At 59.3% G+C, this 19,465-nt stretch overlaps 1 protein-coding gene across 3 annotated transcripts; it reads left to right on the forward strand.

Moving 5' to 3' along the window:
* The first annotated feature begins 27 nt into the window (after positions 1-27).
* Positions 28-18,063, forward strand: SDF4 (stromal cell derived factor 4). Of its 3 annotated transcripts, none has more exons than XM_008531651.2 (7): positions 28-231; positions 3,765-4,115; positions 10,220-10,356; positions 10,936-11,049; positions 15,458-15,616; positions 15,988-16,163; positions 17,395-18,063. In XM_008531651.2, exons 1-7 carry the CDS (start codon positions 65-67, stop codon positions 17,569-17,571), a joined length of 1,281 nt encoding a protein of 426 aa, XP_008529873.2. In that variant the 5' UTR covers positions 28-64; the 3' UTR covers positions 17,572-18,063. The 3 variants fall into 3 exon arrangements, with proteins under 3 accessions (XP_008529873.2, XP_070461573.1, XP_070461563.1); XM_070605472.1 differs by having other exon boundaries at positions 63-179; XM_070605462.1 differs by having other exon boundaries at positions 108-474.
* The last annotated feature ends 1,402 nt before the right edge of the window (positions 18,064-19,465 follow it).

Here is a 19,465-nt window from a genome sequence, read left to right on the forward strand (position 1 = left end):
ATTCCGCGTCCCGGACCGGGCTGGGGCCTTCCCGCCTACGCGGCCCCTTCCGCCCGGAGGAAAGATGGCGGCGCCGGCGTCCTCGCTGGGAGGTCGCGCCCCCTGGCACCGCCCCGCGGCCCGCCCCTTCCCGGAAGAAAGATGGCTGCGGCCTAGCCACCGCGTCGGAGGCGTCACAGGTGCTCAGGCACTCGGCCGCTCGGCGGATTCTGGGCGAAGGGAGGGCGGCCGGTGAGTGAGGGCCCGGGGCCCGCGCGGCCAGCCCGCCCGCCGTCGGGGAGTGACCGGCCCGGGCACTAGGAGGGGGCTCGGGGCTGCTTGCAGGCCTGCCGCCCAGCACCGCGTCCTCTGCCCGGCCCCACGAACGCCGCCGCCGGACAGGCCGAGGGACCGGCTGTCCAGAGTCGGGCGGGCCCGGGGGTTACGGCGCGGTGACCTGGTGCTCCCCGCCCGTGAAGGGGGACTGTGACCCCGGTTAGTAGGGTTGCTGGGAGTTTGGGGTCGTGTGTGTAAATCCTTGATAATCCAGACAGCCGGTGGTGGTTGTCATCGCGCCGTCGGGGTGATTCCTAGACCCGCGACGGAGCTTCCGAGGGAGCGTCTGTGGCGACGAGAACCCGGTTTACCCGGAACAGACGCCGGGACGCCGGGAGCCGTGCGTGTGTCCTCCTGCGTCCGCTCCAGGGCGTCGTTGGCTCCCCCCGGGGGTGCGCCTCCGGCACGGTCCGTCTACAAGGGGAGCCCTCGGCGGGCGCGAAGCGTGAGGGCGGGCTGGGGACCAACGTGTGCCCCCCGGCCGGTCTGTGCCCACGGGATAAACGAGCACTGTGCGGGGGGCAGGACGTCTGGGCCGCCCCATCTCTGTACGGCTATTTTTGAGTTACCTTTTGTGCAAAACATTGTGTAAATAACATTCCGTGTACTTCTTATCGACATAAGTGAATCAGAATCGACTTTGTTCTTTCGAGAGCGAAGTACAGTCTGTTTGGACGTGACACGTGTTTTTATGGCCACGGTCAGTGGGATGATGTCAACACCAGGAGGAAGTGGCCTCCTTTGCACAGCACTTTGCTGGCCGGGAGAGCTGGGACGGCAGGAACAGCATTACAGTCCAGCAGGAAGGGAAGATGTCCTCAGCCACATAAGAAAGCCACATGTGAGCACCTGTGTCTGGGGCTCCTGCCTTGGTGACTGCAGGTGGTAATCCTGGACTGCCCGCCTCCCAACAGCCCCACTGGCATTGCCTTGGCGCCTGGGCACAGCTTTTCCACTCAGCGTGACACCCTGAGCTGCCTGCCGGGCCTTTCGGGTCCTCGCCGTCCCAGGCACCACTTTCTGGTTTCCACGACCTCTGGTTGTAGAGTCGTGTGGGTTTTGAGTCCTCTGCCTTTATTGTCCCCTAGGCCCCGTGGTGTTTAGTGTGTGTGTCTGCAGGACCCTGATGTTTCCTGGAGCACATGCATTCCTGTGGCAGGAATGCCCGTGTTTGTTCACTTGGCTCTGTGGAGTGCCCACTGTGTGCAGTGTGACAGGTGCTAGGGTGGTGTGCCCTTGAAGGGCGACAAGCGGGGGCTCCAGGAAACGTGGTTCAGGGCACAGTTAGACCACAGCACACGGGGCAGCTGGTGGGCTCTAGTGGGTGTGGGGGATGCAGGCCCCCACAGACCTGGGAAGAGGAACTTAGAGCTGCCCAGGGAGAGTTACTCCTTCAGGGGAATGAGGCAGATGATTTCAGAGAGGAAGGTCTCGTGGAAGGCCCAGATAGTGCGTGTGTCCAGGAGAACCCCTCAGAGGAATGATGTCAGGACCAGGTCGGGTAGAAAGGATGCATCAAAGAAACAAGTGGTGGGGCCGGCCTGGTGGCACAGCCGTTAAGTTCACACGTTCCCCTTTGGTGGCCCGGGGTTCCCTGGTTTGGATCCTGGGTGCGGACCAACACACCACTTGTCAGGCCATGCTGTGGCAGACGTCCCACATAAAATAGAGAAAGATGGGCACGGATGTTAGCTTGGGGCCAGTCTTTCACAGCAAAAAGAGGAGGATTGGCAGCGGATGTTAACTCAGGGCTAATCTTCCTCAAAAAAAAAAAAAAAAAGAAAGAAACAAGTGGTGGCATCTGTCAGAGCAGCCGGGGAGAGCCCTGTCCCCTGGCTTTGGCCCCATGCGCCCTCAAGCTGTGGTGTGGTGGCCGTGCTACCAGCCAGCATGGGAGTCTGCTCTGCCTGATGGAGGGCACTGTGGTTTCAGAACCTCATGTCCCAGCTTCGCTGCAAATGGTGCCCTGGCCCGGGGTGAGCATGCTTCCCTTCTGTGGCTCATCCCTAGAAAGACTGCAAGAGGAGATTGCAGGGGACAGGGCCTCAGATGTGCCTGGAAGGACCAGCAGGTGCTTGCCAAGTGTACAGACTATGGGAGGAACAGGTTAGGGGCAGGAAGAAGCTAGAGTTCCCTTTGGGATCGTGAAGCACGCAGGCCCTTGAACAGTCAAGTGGGGAGCTGGGGAGGCAGCTGGCCCCTGTGCCGGCTCGGAGGAGATCTGGGGAAGGAGCCTGGGGTGCGAGGGGCTGCGGGCAGGGGTGGCTGGGGTGGCTGAGTGCCAGGCATGAGCGCCTGTGGCCCTGGGATCCCTGATGTGGCAACGTGGATAGAAGGGTGGCTTTGTTTCTTCGCTGCCAGGCCCAGGCACACGCAGGATGACAGACTTTCTGGGCACTCCAGCTTTTCACTGTTTCTGCATAAACATGAGCAAGAACGTGTGTGCGCACATGTGTAGGTGTATGTATGTGTGCTTGTGTATGTGTGCTTGTGTATGTGTGCGCATGTGTTTGTGTGCACCTATTTGTGGGCATGTGCACAGTCATGCGTCACTTAACGAGGGGGATACATTCTGAAACGTGTCATTAGGTGACGTCGTCATTGTGTGAATGTCACAGAGTGTCCTTACCAAACCTATATGGTACAGCCTGGTACATTCCTAGGTTGTATGGTACTGATCTTGTGGGACTAGAATCGTGTATGCTGTTCATTGTTGACCAAAATGTTGTTATGTGGCACATGCACGTGTGTACATGTGCATGTGTATATGTGTGCACTTGCTGTGCTTGTGCGTGTGTGCCTATTTGTGCCCACAGGGATCATCGACGTGGGAAGATGGGAGGGGGCTGGTGCTCTGCTGGTGGGTTTGGGCATTTGCTGGCACAAGGCCCAGTCCTTGCAAAGCCTTGGGGTCGGGGAGAGGCTTCTGTTTCATAGGGGGAAACTGAGGCTGGGGAGGTCAGGTGACTTAGTCAAGGTCACAGCTCACCATTGCTGAGTTGGGATCCAGAGAGTGAATTATCATGACTCGAGGGTCAGCCAGGAGGGGCTGAGACAGACCGTGCTGTGGCATTGAGAAGGGGCAGGTTTCCTGGTGCCAGGCAGCCCTTGAGATGGGGCTGCTTTACCTGAGCAGGAGAGACAGGAGCTGGAAACCTGTGTCTTTGAAGAAGGAAAGAAACCCATGCCTAGTATGGATCCTGTAAACCCAGGACTTCTGTTTCATGGTACAAAGTGGACTTCTCTTGAGTGAAGCATGTGCTGGGCTCCAGCAAATGATCTCTGTATCCTCCTTGTAGACCATAACTGCCCCCTGGGGTCTGGCAGCCGTGGGCTGTTGGCCTGCAGCTGCTCTGGGAACGGAGCCTTGTGCAGGGCCTGGGGTGGTAGGGGGTTGTGATTGGATCCTGGGCCTCACTTCCTCACCTGCCCTTCCTCTCTCTCTCCAGCTCCTGGCTACACTTGCAGATCACCGCAGTCTGGACCCAGGTGGCCATGGTGTCCAGGCAGCCTCTGCTCTGCAGCTGGACTCCTCGCTGCCTCTGGCTCCTAGGGGTCATCCTTCTGATGGACGCGTCTGCCCGGCCTGCCAACCACTCATCTGTTCGGGAGAGAATGGGCACCAGGGAGGAGAATGAGATTCTGCCTCCGGACCACCTGAACGGGGTGAAGCTGGAGATGGACGGGCATCTCAATAAGGACTTCCACCAGGAGGTCTTCCTGGGGAAGGACACGGACGGGTTTGAGGAGGATGCGGAGCCACGGAGGAGCAGGAGGAAGCTCATGGTCATTTTCTCCAAGTAGGTGCCCAGGCCGGGGAGCTGTGAGGTGTGTGCGGGATGGCTGGCATCTGCTGCCTTGTTGGTCCAGTCCTGGCTTCACACAGGGTGGGAGATGTCGAGGGACCCGTTCGATGATGTGCTGTAGGGGAGGGGGCTGTGCTGCCTGCTCTTGGCCGACCATGGTGGTGAAGTTTGCGATGTTTGAGCTGAGGAACGTGCAGTCCTGAGCCAGTGCACCGGGCCGGCAGGGCCTCAGAGGACCAGAGCATGGGGCTGCCAGGCAACCCCAGGACCGTACAGCCGGGAGGGCTGCAGGTGGCCCGGAAGAGGCCCGCTGCCCCGCGTGGGGCCATAGTGCACAGTGGCCTCCAGCTCCATCCGCTGTGGTTATGGGAGTGGTCACAGTGGGTCACAAGACCAGTTAGACGAGGCCTGGCAGGAGGCAGTGACCTGTGAGGTGTAGGGAGGGCTCAGGTTGCAGTGGGTGCACAGAGCCGATGGGCTGTGTGGGTTCCAGGGCCGGTGAGAGGCACGTGTGGCAATTTGCTGTATTCCATGTGTCTGGAAATTCCTGTGATACGACGTGAAGGAGCGTGAGAGTGAGTGGACGGGGCGCATGCCCTTATGGTTTTGCTGGCCCGGAGCCCTGACCTCACTGTTGTCTGCCTGGAGCAGGGCTGTGGTTGCTCCCTGCCTCTGCCCTCCCTTCTCGTGTCCCTGAGTTCCTCGGGCCACCTCTGTCCTCAGTGACGAGCTTTTGCTCCATGGTTCTTGGAACCCTGTTTGAGGGTCACATACACTGGGTCATGGGTCATCCTGACCGTCACAGCCCCCAGGGAGGCGGGTCCTGAGATGGCCAGCTTGTTGCTCAGGGAGAGCTGGGATGACCAGTACTGTGGTACGCCAGCCTGCACACAGTCAGCGCCTGCATCTGGATTTGTGGGGTCTGTGCCGACGACCCTGGGAACGCCTAGTTGTGCAGTCATATCAGGAAGCGTTGGCAGTTCCTCCAGCCTGGCTCCCAGGGCCGAGTGAGACCTGCTGGGACCCTGAGTCACAGTAACCTTGCTGCAGGGGCTCTTCCTTTCCCAGGTACCTGCTGAGAGCCCAGAAAAGGCTGGGGCTCGAGGGCTGATGCTTAGAGGGGGCAGATGCTAGTCACAGAGAATAGGGTGGGACAGGTCAGGGTGGTGGTGGAGCAGGGCCCAGAGGGGGCAGGACCTGGGGCGGGTAGAGCCTATGAGGGGCAGGGCCCACGGGGAGCTGGGCCCACGGTTGGGCAGGGCCCACGGGGAGCAGGGATGGGGTCCTCGAGGGACTTGGGGAAGGCTGGCTGCCCTGTGCACGGTGGTGGTGGGGAAGGTGTGAGGATGGGCCTGGGGCACCAGGCAGAGGACAGAGAGCTCAAAGGCTCTCGGGGCTGTGTGGTGTTTCAAGGATGTAGTGGCGTGAGAATGCCAGATCTGGGGGCTGTTAGGATCTCGTGAGTTTGCTCGCCTGGAATGTACTGTGGTTGAAGTATATGTAGCCTGTGTGCTGGGGCTGGGCAGGTCCGCAGGTCTCAGGGTCTTGCGGCTCGGTGGGGCTCCCTGCCCAGCACAGGCCTGGTGGATTCCAGATTCTCCTGGTGTGGGTGGCATGGTGGCTGCAGGGTCACATGCTGGGACCCGGGACTCGTGGTTCTCTGTTCCGTGAAGGAGACTGAAGGGAACTGCACCATGGGGCTGACTTTCTCGTGGGAGCTGCTGCGAGCACACTCACAGGTCATATGTGCCGGCTGCAAGCACGCGCACGGGTCACAAGGGCCACGAGCACACACTAGTCATGTGGTCTGGGACTTTGGAGCCACCCGAAGGAGGTGAGGGGCCTCAAGGCTAGGGTGTGAGCTCAGCACGGGTCCCTTGACAGCTGGACTTGGGCTCTGTTGCCTGAACCTGTCGGCCTCAGCGTCCTCAGCTGGGAAACAGGGTGCAGAGAGCCCTGCCTCCTGGGCGTGATAAGAAGGTCATCCCGGGACAGCCTGTTCTGGCTGCTTGCATGGTGGGCCTGTGGCAGGCCAGGCTGAGTATTGTGGAGGGGGGCTGGCAGGGCCTGAGCAGCTGCAGGAGGAGGGGTAAGGCAGGGTGGGTAGACTGCCTGTGAGGCACCTGCAGGGAGAGCTAGGACACCAAGACCCCCAGTCATCAAGTGGAGTTCAGGAGGAGCGCTGGGCAGGTGTGCAGACGTCCTTGGGGTAGAGGGTCAGGCCTGGGCACTGGCTGAGACATCTGAGAAAGGACCACCACAGACTTGGGGCCAGGCCAGTTTCAGAGTTCAGGAGAAAGGAGGAGCCACCAGGAGGCTGGGGGCAGGTTATGGTGCCCAGAGACGGGGCCAGCAGGCTGCCTTCCTGGACAGCTGCCTCTCCCCGTTGGGGGAACTGATGGCTGTTGGTAGAGGAATATGCTAAAGCCTCGTCTGGCTTGCAGGTTCCACCATCGTTTGAAGTAAAGGTTGCTGTTTCAAGTGGGCAGAGAAAAGAAGTTGTGAACTGAGCCACCAGGTGGCAGGCGGCTTCTCTGTGCTCAGATGGAGGCAGGCCCATGGCAGGTGACGAGGTTGGGGTGCCTGTCCCTTCGTCTCCTCTGCCCCATGGGACTTCCCCTAGACGGGTCTTGGCGGGAGAGGTGGACACAGGAGGCCTGCGTGAAGGGCTGTGTGCACCCGGCCCTGATGTCTCTGGGGGCGCCGCCTGCTGCAGGCAGGAGTTGGAGACAGGAGAGTCTGGGGTCAGTGGGCTGACTGAGACTAAAACGGCAGGAGAAGTGGGTGCGAGAAGGAGGCTGTGTGCGTGGACCCTCAGCTCCCAAAGTGAGTTACAGGAGGGCCCGCCCCGTGGCCGAGTGGTTAAGTTCACGTGCTCCGCTTTGGCAGCCCAGGGTTTTGCCGGTTGGGATCCTGAGCACAGACATGGTCCTGATCAGTGTCCCCCATAGCACAACTAGAAGGACGTACAACAAGAATATACAACTATGTACTGGGGGGCTTTGGGGAGAAGAGGGAAGAGAAAACGAAAAAAGAAGATTGGCAACAGATGTTAGCTCAGGTGCCAATCTTTAAAAAAAAAAATGAGGCTCAGGTTGCTTCTGGGACCCTTAATTTGGTAATGACTCAGCCAGCTGACCAAGAGCCGCTGGGTTCCCGCTGGGGCTCTCGGGGTCATCTGTCCCTGCGCTCAAGAGCCACCTTCTGTGGAGGGTGGGCTGCGCCACTTGGTGGGTCAGGGCATGGCGCAAAGAACACAGGCAGCCTGGGGATTGAAGGCCCCTGCGAAGGAGCACTGCGGGCTGCCTGAGCATCCTCCTGAGGGCGGTGGCTGCTCACCCGGGGAACGCCTCCCCTGCTGTAAGGTGCATGAGAAGGAATCTTCCCTCAAACAGGTTCAGAGTCAACCATGGAACCTGCAGCAGATGCTTCCCGCCTGCTCTGGGCGTGGAGCCCAGGGCATGTGGGTAGATGGGGGTGGGGCTTGGAGGGAGGGAATCAGAGGGGCCAGTGAGCAGAGGGTGGGGGCCAGGCAGGGCCTGCTGGACAGGTGGCGGGCTGGGCAGAATCCAGGGAGGGTGAGGAGACTCAGCACCAGGAGCAGGTTTGTGCCGCTGGAGCAAAGGGCCGAGGGGGGAGGCAGGAGCTGCCTCGGGGTCTCCAGGCCCTTCTCTGCCGAGGCACGAAGGTGTGAGTGGAGTCCTTCCTCCCTGACGGAGTCGCAGGTGCTTTCCTGCTCTCCCACTCTGCTCTTGTGTGTAAAGTTGAGGGTCAGCTCTTTGCCTGCACCTGGCTGGTGTCTCACAGGTGGGTGTCGCAATGGAACTTGGCGCCACAGTGAGGCTGGGACGGTGAGGGTGCGGCTCAGACCCCACTCTGGGTGTGGCCTCACCTGAATATCACACCTGGCAGGGCCCCAAGGGCCTGGTGTGCAGGTGTCTCCAGGCCGCACCCACCTGTTGCTGCACTCACTGGCCCCGTGGGACCTACAGGCCTCCCAGGTGCCTGCTGGCCGGTGCACACGCAGGTGGGGGCTTCTGCAGAGCCATTGGGCCTTGGAGTGCAGAGAGCGGGGTGCTTGCTCAGAGAGAGCTGGTGACAGGGCTGCCCTTGCGGCCAGCTCTGTCGGGGTGGGACTGAGGTTCAGATGCCCAGATAGGATCACCTGGAAATGCAGAAAGCTGGACCAGCGAGGCTTTGACGCCAAGGGGAAAGGTGTCCGCTGGCTCACACGCTGCCTCCCTTTAGTCTCTCTGTCCACATCGTGCCTCTGGTTACATGTCCGCCCTTCATGGGTTACGGTCAGGGAGTATCTGACTCATGTTTGTCTTTTCACTCGGCATTGTTTCTACACAACCTTCCACCCACAGCTGTTCCTGCTTCCTGGTGCTGCTGCCATGGGCCACATGGTATCCCAGCGCTTTGCAATGTGCCAGCGGCTGATGGCCCTACTTCTCCCCACCCCCAGGGCATATGTGGCTCAGGACCTAGTTTTGAACAAATGGAACTAGTGTTGCCACAACATTTCTTAAATAAGCTTTTTATTTTGGAGTAGTTTCAGATTTTCAGAAAAGTTGCAAGGATAGCCCAGTTAGCCTAATGTGAACGTCTGACATGACCACAGCACATTTGTCAAAACTAAGAGACAGCACTGCTACTCGACTGTTACCTGCCCTGCAGACTTCAGATTCGTGCGTTTTCCCAGCGTCGTCTTTCTGCCCCAGATCATGTCCAGGATCCACACTGCGTCGAGGGTCACGTCTCTCTTGTGCCCCTGGGGCTGTGACGGTGTGTCGGGCGCTCCTTTTTTTCACGATCTTGACAGTCTCGAGGAGGACTGCCGGGGCTTTTGTGAATGTCTGTCATCTTGGGTTTGTCTGATGTGCTTTCTCGGGGTTAGACTGGGGTTGTGGGTTTGGGGAAAGACAGCCCCAGAGGTGAGCTGGCCTCTGGTCACATCGTATCAGGTGTCGACCTGGGGCGCCTGGTTCAGGTGGTGTGGCCAGGTGTCTCCTGTGTAGAGGCCCCCTGTCCCGTCCCCCCTGTCCTCTTGGCAGCCGCTCCCTGAGCAGCCCAGCCTTGGGGGGGGGCTCTGGGGGCGGTCTGCCTCCCGCAGGGAAGAGCCGAGTGCTGTTTGGAATTCTGTGGAGAGGGTTCCTCTCCTCCCCTGTGTGTTGACCGACGGGTCACTTACTTGGATCAGGATGGACTCGCCATGTGTGTCGCCTGCTTGGGTTGTGGTGCAGCGCTGTGCTGTCTCCTCTGCTGCTCACGTTGTCCCAGCTTGGCTGTCGGGAGCTCTTTCATGTGCCCCTTGTGCCTGTGACATGTCCCCATCCTGCTGTCTGTCCAGCACTGCCAGACGCTCCAGGTTCATCGCATTGTGTCCCTGTCTCAGCCCTGGAATCAGCCGTTTCTCTGGGGAGCCCTGGTTTCTTTGACTGGAGAATGGCATTTAGAAACCAGGCTCTGGCCCTGGGTGGGCACGCCACTGAGGGGCCGTCACTGCCCGTGGTCCTCTCGGGGCAGAGCTGCATGATATATGCACGCGAACTAACCTGTGTATACATAAGTGCGTGTGCCAACCTGTGCACACATGTGTGCACCAGCCAGTGTATTCACACGAGCACTGCTGACCCATGTATGTGTGTGACCATGTGCTAGCCCCTGCATACTGTATGTGCACACACTTGTTTCTCGGCCTAGCTGTCTGTGTGCACAGTACACGTGACTTCACGCTGGTGTCTCAGCTCTGGCCGTGTGCGGCAAGCCGTTGGCCCTGCATGCCGAGGGCTCTGTGGAACTGGGTGACGCTCTGCCATCCTGCAGCCAGGGAAGAGTCCGTTCACCTTCCCAGTTGTCCCGACCGATGGGGTAGAGGCTGAGCGGCAGCTACAGAGCAAACTTGACATCTCTTGATGCCACTGTGTCCCCCAGCATCTCCCCAACATCCCTCGATGTTTCTGGTGTCACCATTGGGTGGAGTCTGTCGCTGTTCGTGGTGGTTTCATGGCTGCCTATGGAGCCCTGGCCATCCTTCTGTCCGTCTGTCCATCAGGGTCCCAGAGCCTTGTCTGACATGGCTTGTCCCCCCTCAGGGTGGATGTGAACACCGACAGGAGGATCAGTGCCAAGGAGATGCAGCACTGGATCATGGAGAAGACGGCCGAGCACTTCCAGGAAGCCATCGCGGAGAGCAAGGTGCACTTCCAGGCTGTGGACCCCGACGGCGACGGTACGGCCCGCCCCACCCACCCTGACCCCGACTGCCGAGGCTGCCACAAGAAGGGCGGAGCATGGAGGGCAGAGGGGGCCCCATGCTGAGGGACTGGGGATGGAGGACGTGAGAACCAGGAGGGGCCTGCACTGGCAGTGCCCACGAGACAGACTTTCCCCCCCGCTTTGCAGGCGAGGCCCCAGGGCTGGACCCTGGCCACCCCGCCTGAGACCTGTGGCCCTGGCAGGATGTGTGGAGCTGCTGCCCCTACAGCTGCCCGTAGCACGAGGATTTCTGACAAATGTCTTAAAATAATTAAATATCTTTTTTTTTTAGATTTTTATTTTTTATTTTTCTCCCCAAAGCGCCCCTGATACATAGTTGTATATTTTAGTTGTGGGTCCTTCTAGTTGTAGCACGTGGGACACTGCCTCAGGGTAGCCCGATGAGTGGTGCCCTGTTCACACCCAGGATCCAAACTGGTGAAACTCTGGGCCGCCAAAGTGGAGTGCACGAACTTAACCACTCGGCCAGGGGCCGGCCCTCAAATGTCTTTAAAAACCATTATACATCCTAACAGTCGATCTGCTCTTTCAGGCCATGTCTCGTGGGACGAGTATAAGGTGAAGTTTTTGGCAAGCAAAGGCCACAACGAGAGAGAAGTTGCTGAGAAGATAAAGAACAACGAGGAGCTGAAAATCGACGAGGAGAGTGAGTGCCCAGGTTCCTGCGGCCAGCACGGCTGTGTGTGAGTGTGTGTGGCCGTGCTTGACGATGCTGATTCCTAGTGCTCCTGAGGGTCTGGCAGTTAGAGCCCTAGACCCCTCCAGACTCAGGGGCTGGGTGGGGGCAGCAGGCGGCCTCGAGGGGGCTCAGGCTCTGGGGAGGAGGTGGCTGATGGTGCTGGAAGCAGCAGGAGGCAGGTCTCGCCCAGGTGGAGCGTCCTCAGCCCCGGACGCCGTCAGAACGCTGCGGTTGGTGAGGTTGGTGGGGCATCTACGTGAGGAGCTGGAGCGGGCAGGTGCGGGGCTTAGCCAGGACGGGAGCTCCTGCCGCCCAGCTTTCAGAGACAGGCCTTTGAACCTTCTCTCGCTGATGGGAAATGTGGTGCACGAGTCAGTGGAGTTCCCCTGCGTCTCTGAGGGCCCATGACCGTGGTGGTTCTGCCTCAGCTCCACAGCCTGCCCTCCCTGGGCTCGGTCCCAGCCCCTGGCAGGTTTGGCTTGTTGGGCCCTACCAGAACACGTGTGGTGCTGCCGTCTCCTGCTCTTTCCGCGTGCAGTCGGTCACCTTCCTGCCACTGTGGTGTGGCATCCTGCATGGCATCTGCTCTTGATGGGCATGTGCAGGAGTGTGTCTGGGATGTCTGCGTCCACTGGTGCTCACGTTGGGTGTGTTGTGGCCTCTGGTTGACATCCCCGCTGGCCTTCCCTCCTCTGCCACGCCGTGTTCTTTGGTCCACACATGCTCACTGCTGTTGTGTCCTTAGAGGAGCTGTGGCTGTCCCTCCTTGTGGGTGACATCCTAGGACTGGGCTCCCTTGTTTCCCAGCAGGACTGCAGTCCCTGCCTTCCTTCTGGCTGCATCTGCTCTTTAGTTTTAATCCCAGTTCACAGGTTCCTTGCTGGTAGTGGAAGGCCACGCCTTCTGTGGGTTAACTCTGTCCTGCAACCCTGGCTATGCGCTTTGTAGGTCCAGGGTTTTTTGTGGATTGTTCTGGGCTTTCTACCTAGATGGTCATGACATCTGTGAACAAACACCGTTGGTTCCCTCCTTCCCGCTCAGCGCACCTCGTCCTCTCCCTGATCCTGCATTACCCAGCGCCTCCAGGCGATGGAGCGCGGGTCCTTCCCTTGTCCCTGGTCTTGAGGGAGCCTCGAGTCTCTCACCCTCAGGCCCGATGGTCATGGTAGGTGTTTGTGGATGCTCTTTGTCAGTGAGGAAGTTCCCTCCCTCCCAAGTTTACTGAGACTTTGGGTCATGGATGGATGTTGGATTTTGTCGATGCTTTTTCTGTTGACGTGATCATGTGGTTTTCTTCTGTAGCCTGTCGAGGTGTTGGGCTGGACTGACCAATTCTCCAGTGTCGGACCAGCCTGGCACACCTGGACAGTCGCACGCGGTCGTGGTGTGGAATTCTTGTACGTCCTTGGATTTGATGGCTGGTATTTTGTTGAGAACTTTTGCATCTGTGTTCATGGGAGGTGCTGGTCTGCAGCTTCTTGCTCGAGATGCCTGTGTCTGGCTGTGGTGGGGCTGATGCTCTGCCATCCTCTGATGGAGGTTGTAGGGAGTTGGCGCAGCCTCTTTCCTATACGCTTAGGGGACTCACCAGTGAATTGCCCTTTGGTCCTGGTCTTTCTAAAGCTTTTTTTTTTTTTCAGGAAGATTATGCCTGAGCTAACATCTGTTGCCAATCTTCCTCTTTTTCTCTTTTTTTCTCCCCAAAGCTCCAGTACATAGTTGTATATCCTAGTTGTAGGTCATTCTAGTTCTTCTATGTGGGATGCTGCCTCAGCATGGCTGATGAGTGGTACGTAGGTCTGCACCTGGGATCTGAACCCGTGAACCCTGGGCCACCAAAGCAGACCGTGTGAACTTAACCAGTCAGCCTTGAGGCTGGCCCCAGAGTTAAGTTTTATTTTGTGAGCCAGTCTGAATTTTTATGGTAAGAAGTGAGTTAAACTCATCTACATTTTTTATTAATTAATTAATTAATTAATTAATTTTTTGAGGAAGATTAGCCCTGAGCTAATATCTGCTGCCAAATCCTCCTCTTTTTCCTGAGGAAGACTGGCCCTGAGCTAACACCCATGCCCGTCTTCCTCTACTTCATATGTGGGACGCCTGCCACAGCATGGCTTGCCAAGTGGTGCCATGTCCACACCCGGGATCCGAACCAGTGAACCCCGGGCCTCTGAGAGGTGGAACGTCCGCACTTAACCGCTGCGCCACCGGGCCGGCCCTCATCTACATTTTTCATTTCTTTTTTCCCCTCTGCTGATGTGGGTTCGAGACTCAGCATACCTCCTGGGAGGCTGCATACCCTGTGACCCATGTGGGGACCTGACGGCTGTGTTTGGTGGGGGCTGTTTACGTCTGACTCCTTCACCTGCTTCCTGCCCCATCTGCATGGAGCCCTTCCCGGCAGGATGTATCCAGCACTGGATTCTGTCCTCTTTAGACCCCATACATTGGGCACAATGGCTTTCTTTCTAAAGGGCTGCTTGCCTTTCTCACGCGTGGTTTTTGTCCCTTGGTTCAGGCTGTCCCCTGAAGGTGTTCTTTAGAGGCACCTGGGGGATCTTGGGAGGCCTCTGTCCTCCTCTTGCCAGTGTTGGTGATGTGGCACACTGGCTTCTGGGGTGACTCTGGGGACATGAGCTGCCAGCCGCCTGTCCCTGCCCCCACCTGCTTTGAGAAGCTTGTCCATCTTGGCATCTGTCTCCTCTGGGTGCGTCTGAGGTGGGAACATATCCTTCCTGGATCCAGAGCTTCGTGGCGGTCAGTCCTCCCTTTGGATCTGGAGGGAGCAGTCCCCTTGGCATCCCCTCAGCCGTGTGGAGTCTGCTCCTCAGCCTTCTGTCCGGCTCTTGTCCTAGCACTCCTGAGCTCCTCACAAGTCCCTTCCCCGCTCCAGGCTGGGGTGAGCCCGTCCTGCTGGAGGTGAAGAGCAGCTGGTGTGGGGCTGGGAGGCGAGCTTGTGGGTCACAGCGTGGTGGCCCTGTCTCCTCAGGGGACACTCAGCACACGTCTCTGGGTCCTGGGGCTGCCGTCACTACACACCACAGACGGGGCCTGGTTCCCTCTGGGGGCTCAGAGGGCATCCATCCCAGGCCTCTCTCTAGCTTCTGGTGCTGCCGGGGTCCCTGTATGTGGCTGCCTCACTCGTCTCTGTGTCTCCGTGTGTCCTCTTATGCACGGACACCTGCCATTGGTTCAGGGCACACCTTAAATCCGGGAGAGCTTAGAGACCTTTTCTCCAAACAAGGTCCCTTTGCAGGCCCTAGGTAGATGTAGCAAGTCTGTGCTCGTCCCGTCGCTCCTGTCTCTGCAGTGGGGAAGGTGGAACAACGGTTGCTCCCATCTTCCTTCAGGTGGACTTGCCACTAAAAAGTCGGTCACGTGGGGTGTTCTGTTCATCAGAAGGGTGCAAGGCGAGGCCACAGGCTCTGTGTGGGGCGCAGCCATCCCCACATTGTGACAGGCCCAGGCCTGCGTGCTCCCTGCTGAAGCTGGAGTCAGGACACGGGATGAGGGTGCACAGACACCGCTGTGCCCAGCGGGACCTGCTGCTCTGCCAATGGGAGTGCCCGCTCTGTTGGGGACCTGGATGGTCACTGACCCCAGGGGACCCACGGTGGTTGGCTCTGCTCCTCACCCCCCATACGGGCCTCCCCCTGGAGGGAGAGTGGGGGCTGTGCGAGAGTCACTGGGGTGCTTGAGTCCTGTCTGGACTCGTGTAGGACGCGCATGAAGGGAATGGAGAGGGACAGGGTCTCTTTGGGGCGCCTCCACTTCTCCCCAGGAGCAAAGAGCACGGCGAGCTGGCGGGGGTCTGCGTCTGTGTCTAGGGGGTTGGCATCTGTGTGGGGGAGGTCTGTATCTTTGTGTGAGATGTCTGTATCTGTGTGTATGGGATGTCTGCGTCTGGGGGGACGTGTGTCTAAATCTGTGTCTGGGGCGTCTGTGTCTGGGGCGTCTGTGTCTCTGTGTCGGGTGGGGGTCTGCGTCTGGGGGTCTGCATCTGTGTCTAGGGGGTCTGCGTCTGTGTGCAGGGGGTCTGCATGTGTGTTTGGTGGGGTCTACGTCTGTGTCTGGAGTGTCTCCATGTGTGTCTGGGGCATCTGTGTCTGGGGCATCTGTGTCTAGGGCATCTGCATCTGTGTCTGGGGCATCTGCGTCTAGGGTGTCTACATGCATGTCTGGGGCGTCTGCGTCTGTGTCTGGGGGTTCTGCACTGTCTGCATCCCCAGGGCTGAGCTCTCCTCCGAGGGCAGGCTCCTGGCCTTGGACGCTGCCCTGCCTTGAGGAGCTTCTGCATCAGGCAGAGTCTTGAAACTTCCTGGATGTGTGTGGGTGTCCAAGGCCGAGGTCCTCATGGATGCACCTCTCTCAGCACAGGAAGTCCTGGAGAACCTCAAGGACCGCTGGTACCAGGCGGACAAGCCCCCGTCGGACCTGCTGCTGACTGAGGAGGAGTTCCTGTCGTTCCTCCACCCTGAGCACAGCCGCGGCATGCTCCAGTTCATGGTCAGGGAGATTGTCCGTGACCTCGGTGAGGCCTGGGGCCTGGCCAGGGGCGTGGGGGGTGTCCCTCCCCTCTGGTTGCCAGGCCTGGATGGTGGTGCCTGCTGTTCACGTCCAGCCAATCCTCCTGGCGGGAGGTCAATGTTGGCTGGTCCTGGGCTGGGGGCCTCCAAAGGCTGTGCGGCTGCCTGATGAGGGAAAGTCAGGTCTTGCTGGCACCATCCTGCCTCAGCTGGGCTTCCAGGCAGGTCCTGTGAGATGCACCTGCTTAGGTTTAGGCTAAAACCTAACAAACTGAAAATTGGGCAGCAAAACCCATTTCAGTGACTTTTCTCGAGTGGCTCTTGGTGGTCCCCTGCCCACTCGAGGTCTGAGCGTCTGCTCCCCCTCGTCCTGCAGACCAGGATGGTGACAAGCAGCTCTCGCTGCCCGAGTTCATCTCTCTGCCCGTGGGCACTGTGGAGAACCAGCAGGGCCAGGACATGGACGACAGCTGGGTGAGAGACAGGAAGAAGGAGTTTGAGGAGCTGATCGACGCTGACCACAACGGCATTGTGACGATGGCAGAGCTGGAGGTGAGCAGTTGGGTGTAGGGGTGCCCTGGGGGTGTGGGGGGGGGCCCTGAGGCAGGGCATGGAGTGCCCCTGTGGACGGGCCCAGGCCCCGAGGCCCCCAGTTGTGCCCATGGCAGGGGAGCTGCCTACAAGGTTGTCCTGAGCAGGAAGGCAGAGTTGGTCTGGCTGCGGCTGGTTACTTGGTTGCTTAGTCAGCGGTCCTGGAGCTGGCCAAGCTGTATAAATGCCTGTTTCTGAGGGCCGTGGGCTCCCCAGGAGGCCCAGCCCGTGAGGAGTCGGCTTTTGCGTTTAGATTCATGGCAAGGAAGCCAGGAGTTAGAGAGGCGCCTGTGTGTATCCCCCAAGGTGATCGGGGTACCTGGGGGGCATGGCCACCCCTGGCTCTGAGAAGCCACTTCCCGGTGGGTGGTCTGGGTCAGACGCTCAGGCACAGAGGGAGCAGGCGCAGGTTGGAACCCACCGCCTTCCTCTGAAGTGTCTTCACTGGGATCCAGTAGGTGCCGCGTGGGGCTTGTTTTTTCCTTTGCTCGATGAGTCATTTCATTTTACGCCAGAATTCTCTGATCCCTGCTGATAACTGGCAGGCACCTCTAGTTCAGGGATTTTGTCAGCACCATGGTCCTAGCGGCTGATTCAGTCCGTGTCTCTGTGACCCACTGGCAGGGCCTGGGTGGCTGCTCCAGGGCCCCACCCCCTGGGCCAGCGTCCCTGCTCCCCTAGGCATTTCACACTTGGGCTGGGCCTCCTGCTCCCCACCCTGGCCCTTCCCTTCCATGGCTGGGGCGCCCTGATGCAGACTGGCAGGTGGCGCATCTCCCATGCCCACCATGGCAACGCCCACACGGTGAAGGCTGTCTGGCCCCGAGCCTCTTCCAGCCTGCAGTCCTCCTTCCAGAACATTCCAGAACATGCCCACATTCCCGTCCTGCAACTTCTGTACTATCAGCCGATGCAGTTTTTTAAACAAGGAGTCACTTTCTATCGCTGGTTATACAAAGTCCTGCTGCTCCTTCACAGAGGCAGAAGGTGCTGCCCTCACTGACGGGGGTCCACACTGGGCAGGGCACCCTCCAGGTGGGCGTCCCGAACGTGGACTTGACGGGAGGTTGTGAGGAGGACGCCTGTGGTCACCAGGCGCCAGCATTGCAGGGAGCGGGCGGGCGGGAGGAGCTACCGAGGCCAGGGTGGCCGGGCACGCGGGGTGTGCTGACCAGGGCCTGCATCCCTGCAGGACTACATGGACCCCATGAACGAGTACAATGCTCTCAACGAGGCCAAGCAGATGATTGCCATCGCGGACGAGAACCAGAACCACCACCTGGAGCCCGAGGAGGTGCTCAAGTACAGTGAGTTCTTCACGGGCAGCAAGCTGATGGACTATGCCCGCAACGTGCACGAGGAGTTCTGACCCGCCACACCACCAAGAGCACCCCCCGCCCCCGCCCCGCCCGTGCCACCGCGGGCCCACGTGCATTAAGATCTGTTTGGACAGGCCCTGCGCCCCTCTGCCACCTATGTCACAGGCTGGCTCGTGCTTGGACAAGGCCTGCTGTCCCCCCAGTGCGAGAGTCCCGCGTAATTGCTGTATCTTGCTTCTGAGAACTGGGAGCCATTCTGCGGAAGGTGAGACCACATCTCCCCCGCGGCTCACCACACCGTGGGAAACAGTGCAACTCCTGCTACTTCCTTGAAAACTGAAAGACAAGACAACGCTAGAATTGCTTTGCTGGAAACCCGTAGCCAGCAGCTGGGGCGGGTGGCTGCGCCTCCCGGGTGTTGGGGAGGGGCTGTCAGCACCGCCGGTCACACGTGCTCAGTCTCTCAGTCTCTGAGAAAACACCATTCCTTGCGACAAGAATCACATTAATTTACTTTAAAATATAGTTGCCTTTTCCTCCTAGCTGATTTTTTTGGTGAAAAAAACAATAATTTGGAACATGTGTGGCCACGGGCTCTTGAGGTGGGCCATCTGGTCAGAACACGGGCTTCCTGGTGCCCATGAGAACCGTGAGAGTCAAGGTGCTGCCCACCCGCCGGGGCAGCATGTGAGGGCAGCAGGTGAAGGCAGGACTGGGGCCCCCAGGCCAGAGGAGTTGGGGCGGGGGGGCGTCCCAGCAGGACCGTGGCCTCCCAGGCCAGAAGGGTCGGGGTGGGGGTGGGGGGCATTCAGGCGGGACCAGGGTCTTGGGGCGAGGGACATGGGTGAGGGATGTGTTTATAGAAGGGGGGGCATGGGGCACATGGGAGGGGCTTCTGCAGGGCCGAGCAGGAGCCAGGGGTGTGGGCTGCAGATCTGAAGTCAAGAGCCCAAAGCCCAGGCCTAGGAGAGACCTCAGAGGGGCCTGGAGAAATGGGAGTTTTTGTTTTGCCTTTTTTTGGTGAGGAAGATCAGCCCAGAGCTAACATCTGAATCTTCCTCTACTTTATGTGGGATGCCACCACAGCATGGCTGAACGAGCAGCGGTGCTAGGTCTGTGCCCAGGATCTGAACCTGCGGACCCTGGGCTACCGAAGTGGAGCGCAAACTTAACCACTACGCCACTGGGCCAGGCCCAGAAATGGGAGTTTTGCACAGAGAAGGGAAGATCTGAGGAGAGCCCTGGGCCACTGCCTGAGGGGATGGGAGGAGCTGCCACCTGGAGTGAGTCCAGGCTGAGTATGTGGGACAGAGGAGGGGCTGGGATCCTGGGGACAGGAGGGGCCGTGCTGGCTGCCGTCGGGGAGACTGACCTCCGCTGTCTGAGGTCCCATCACCTGCGTCGCTGCTGCTCACTGCCCCAGGCCCTTCCTGGGGGTCAGCTGTGCCCGGTGCTTGGTGGGCATGTGGGGATGAAGGAGATAGAGCTGTGAGGGTTGAAAGATTTTATTTTTCCTTTTTCTCCCCAAAGTGCCCTGGTACATAGTTGTGTATTTTTAGTTGTGGCAGGTGGGATGCTGCCTCAGCGTGGCCTGATGAGCGGTGCCATGTCCGCGCCCAGGATCCGAACTGGTGAAACCCTGGGCCACCAGAGCGAAGTGCGCGAACCCGACCACTCAGCCACAGGGCCGGCCCCTGTGAGGGTTTAAATAAATGAAAGTCCTGACCCCATATGCCCACCAGGCTGGCTGCTTCCTAGCCCCCCCAGTATTTACCCCCCCTCAGAGCCCTGAGCCATGGCCCGAGGTACCTCAGTGGACAGCTCACCTGCCCAGCGATTCCACTTGGGCCTTCCAAGGCCCTACTGGGATGGGGACTCTGGCCAGGTGGGTGGGGGCCACTCTGAGCTGCCCGTGTGACCAGCCCTGTCGTAGGGCCGCTTCCG

Source organism: Equus przewalskii, chromosome 2, assembly GCF_037783145.1.
Source record: "Equus przewalskii isolate Varuska chromosome 2, EquPr2, whole genome shotgun sequence".
Classification (NCBI taxonomy): Eukaryota; Metazoa; Chordata; class Mammalia; order Perissodactyla; family Equidae; genus Equus; species Equus przewalskii.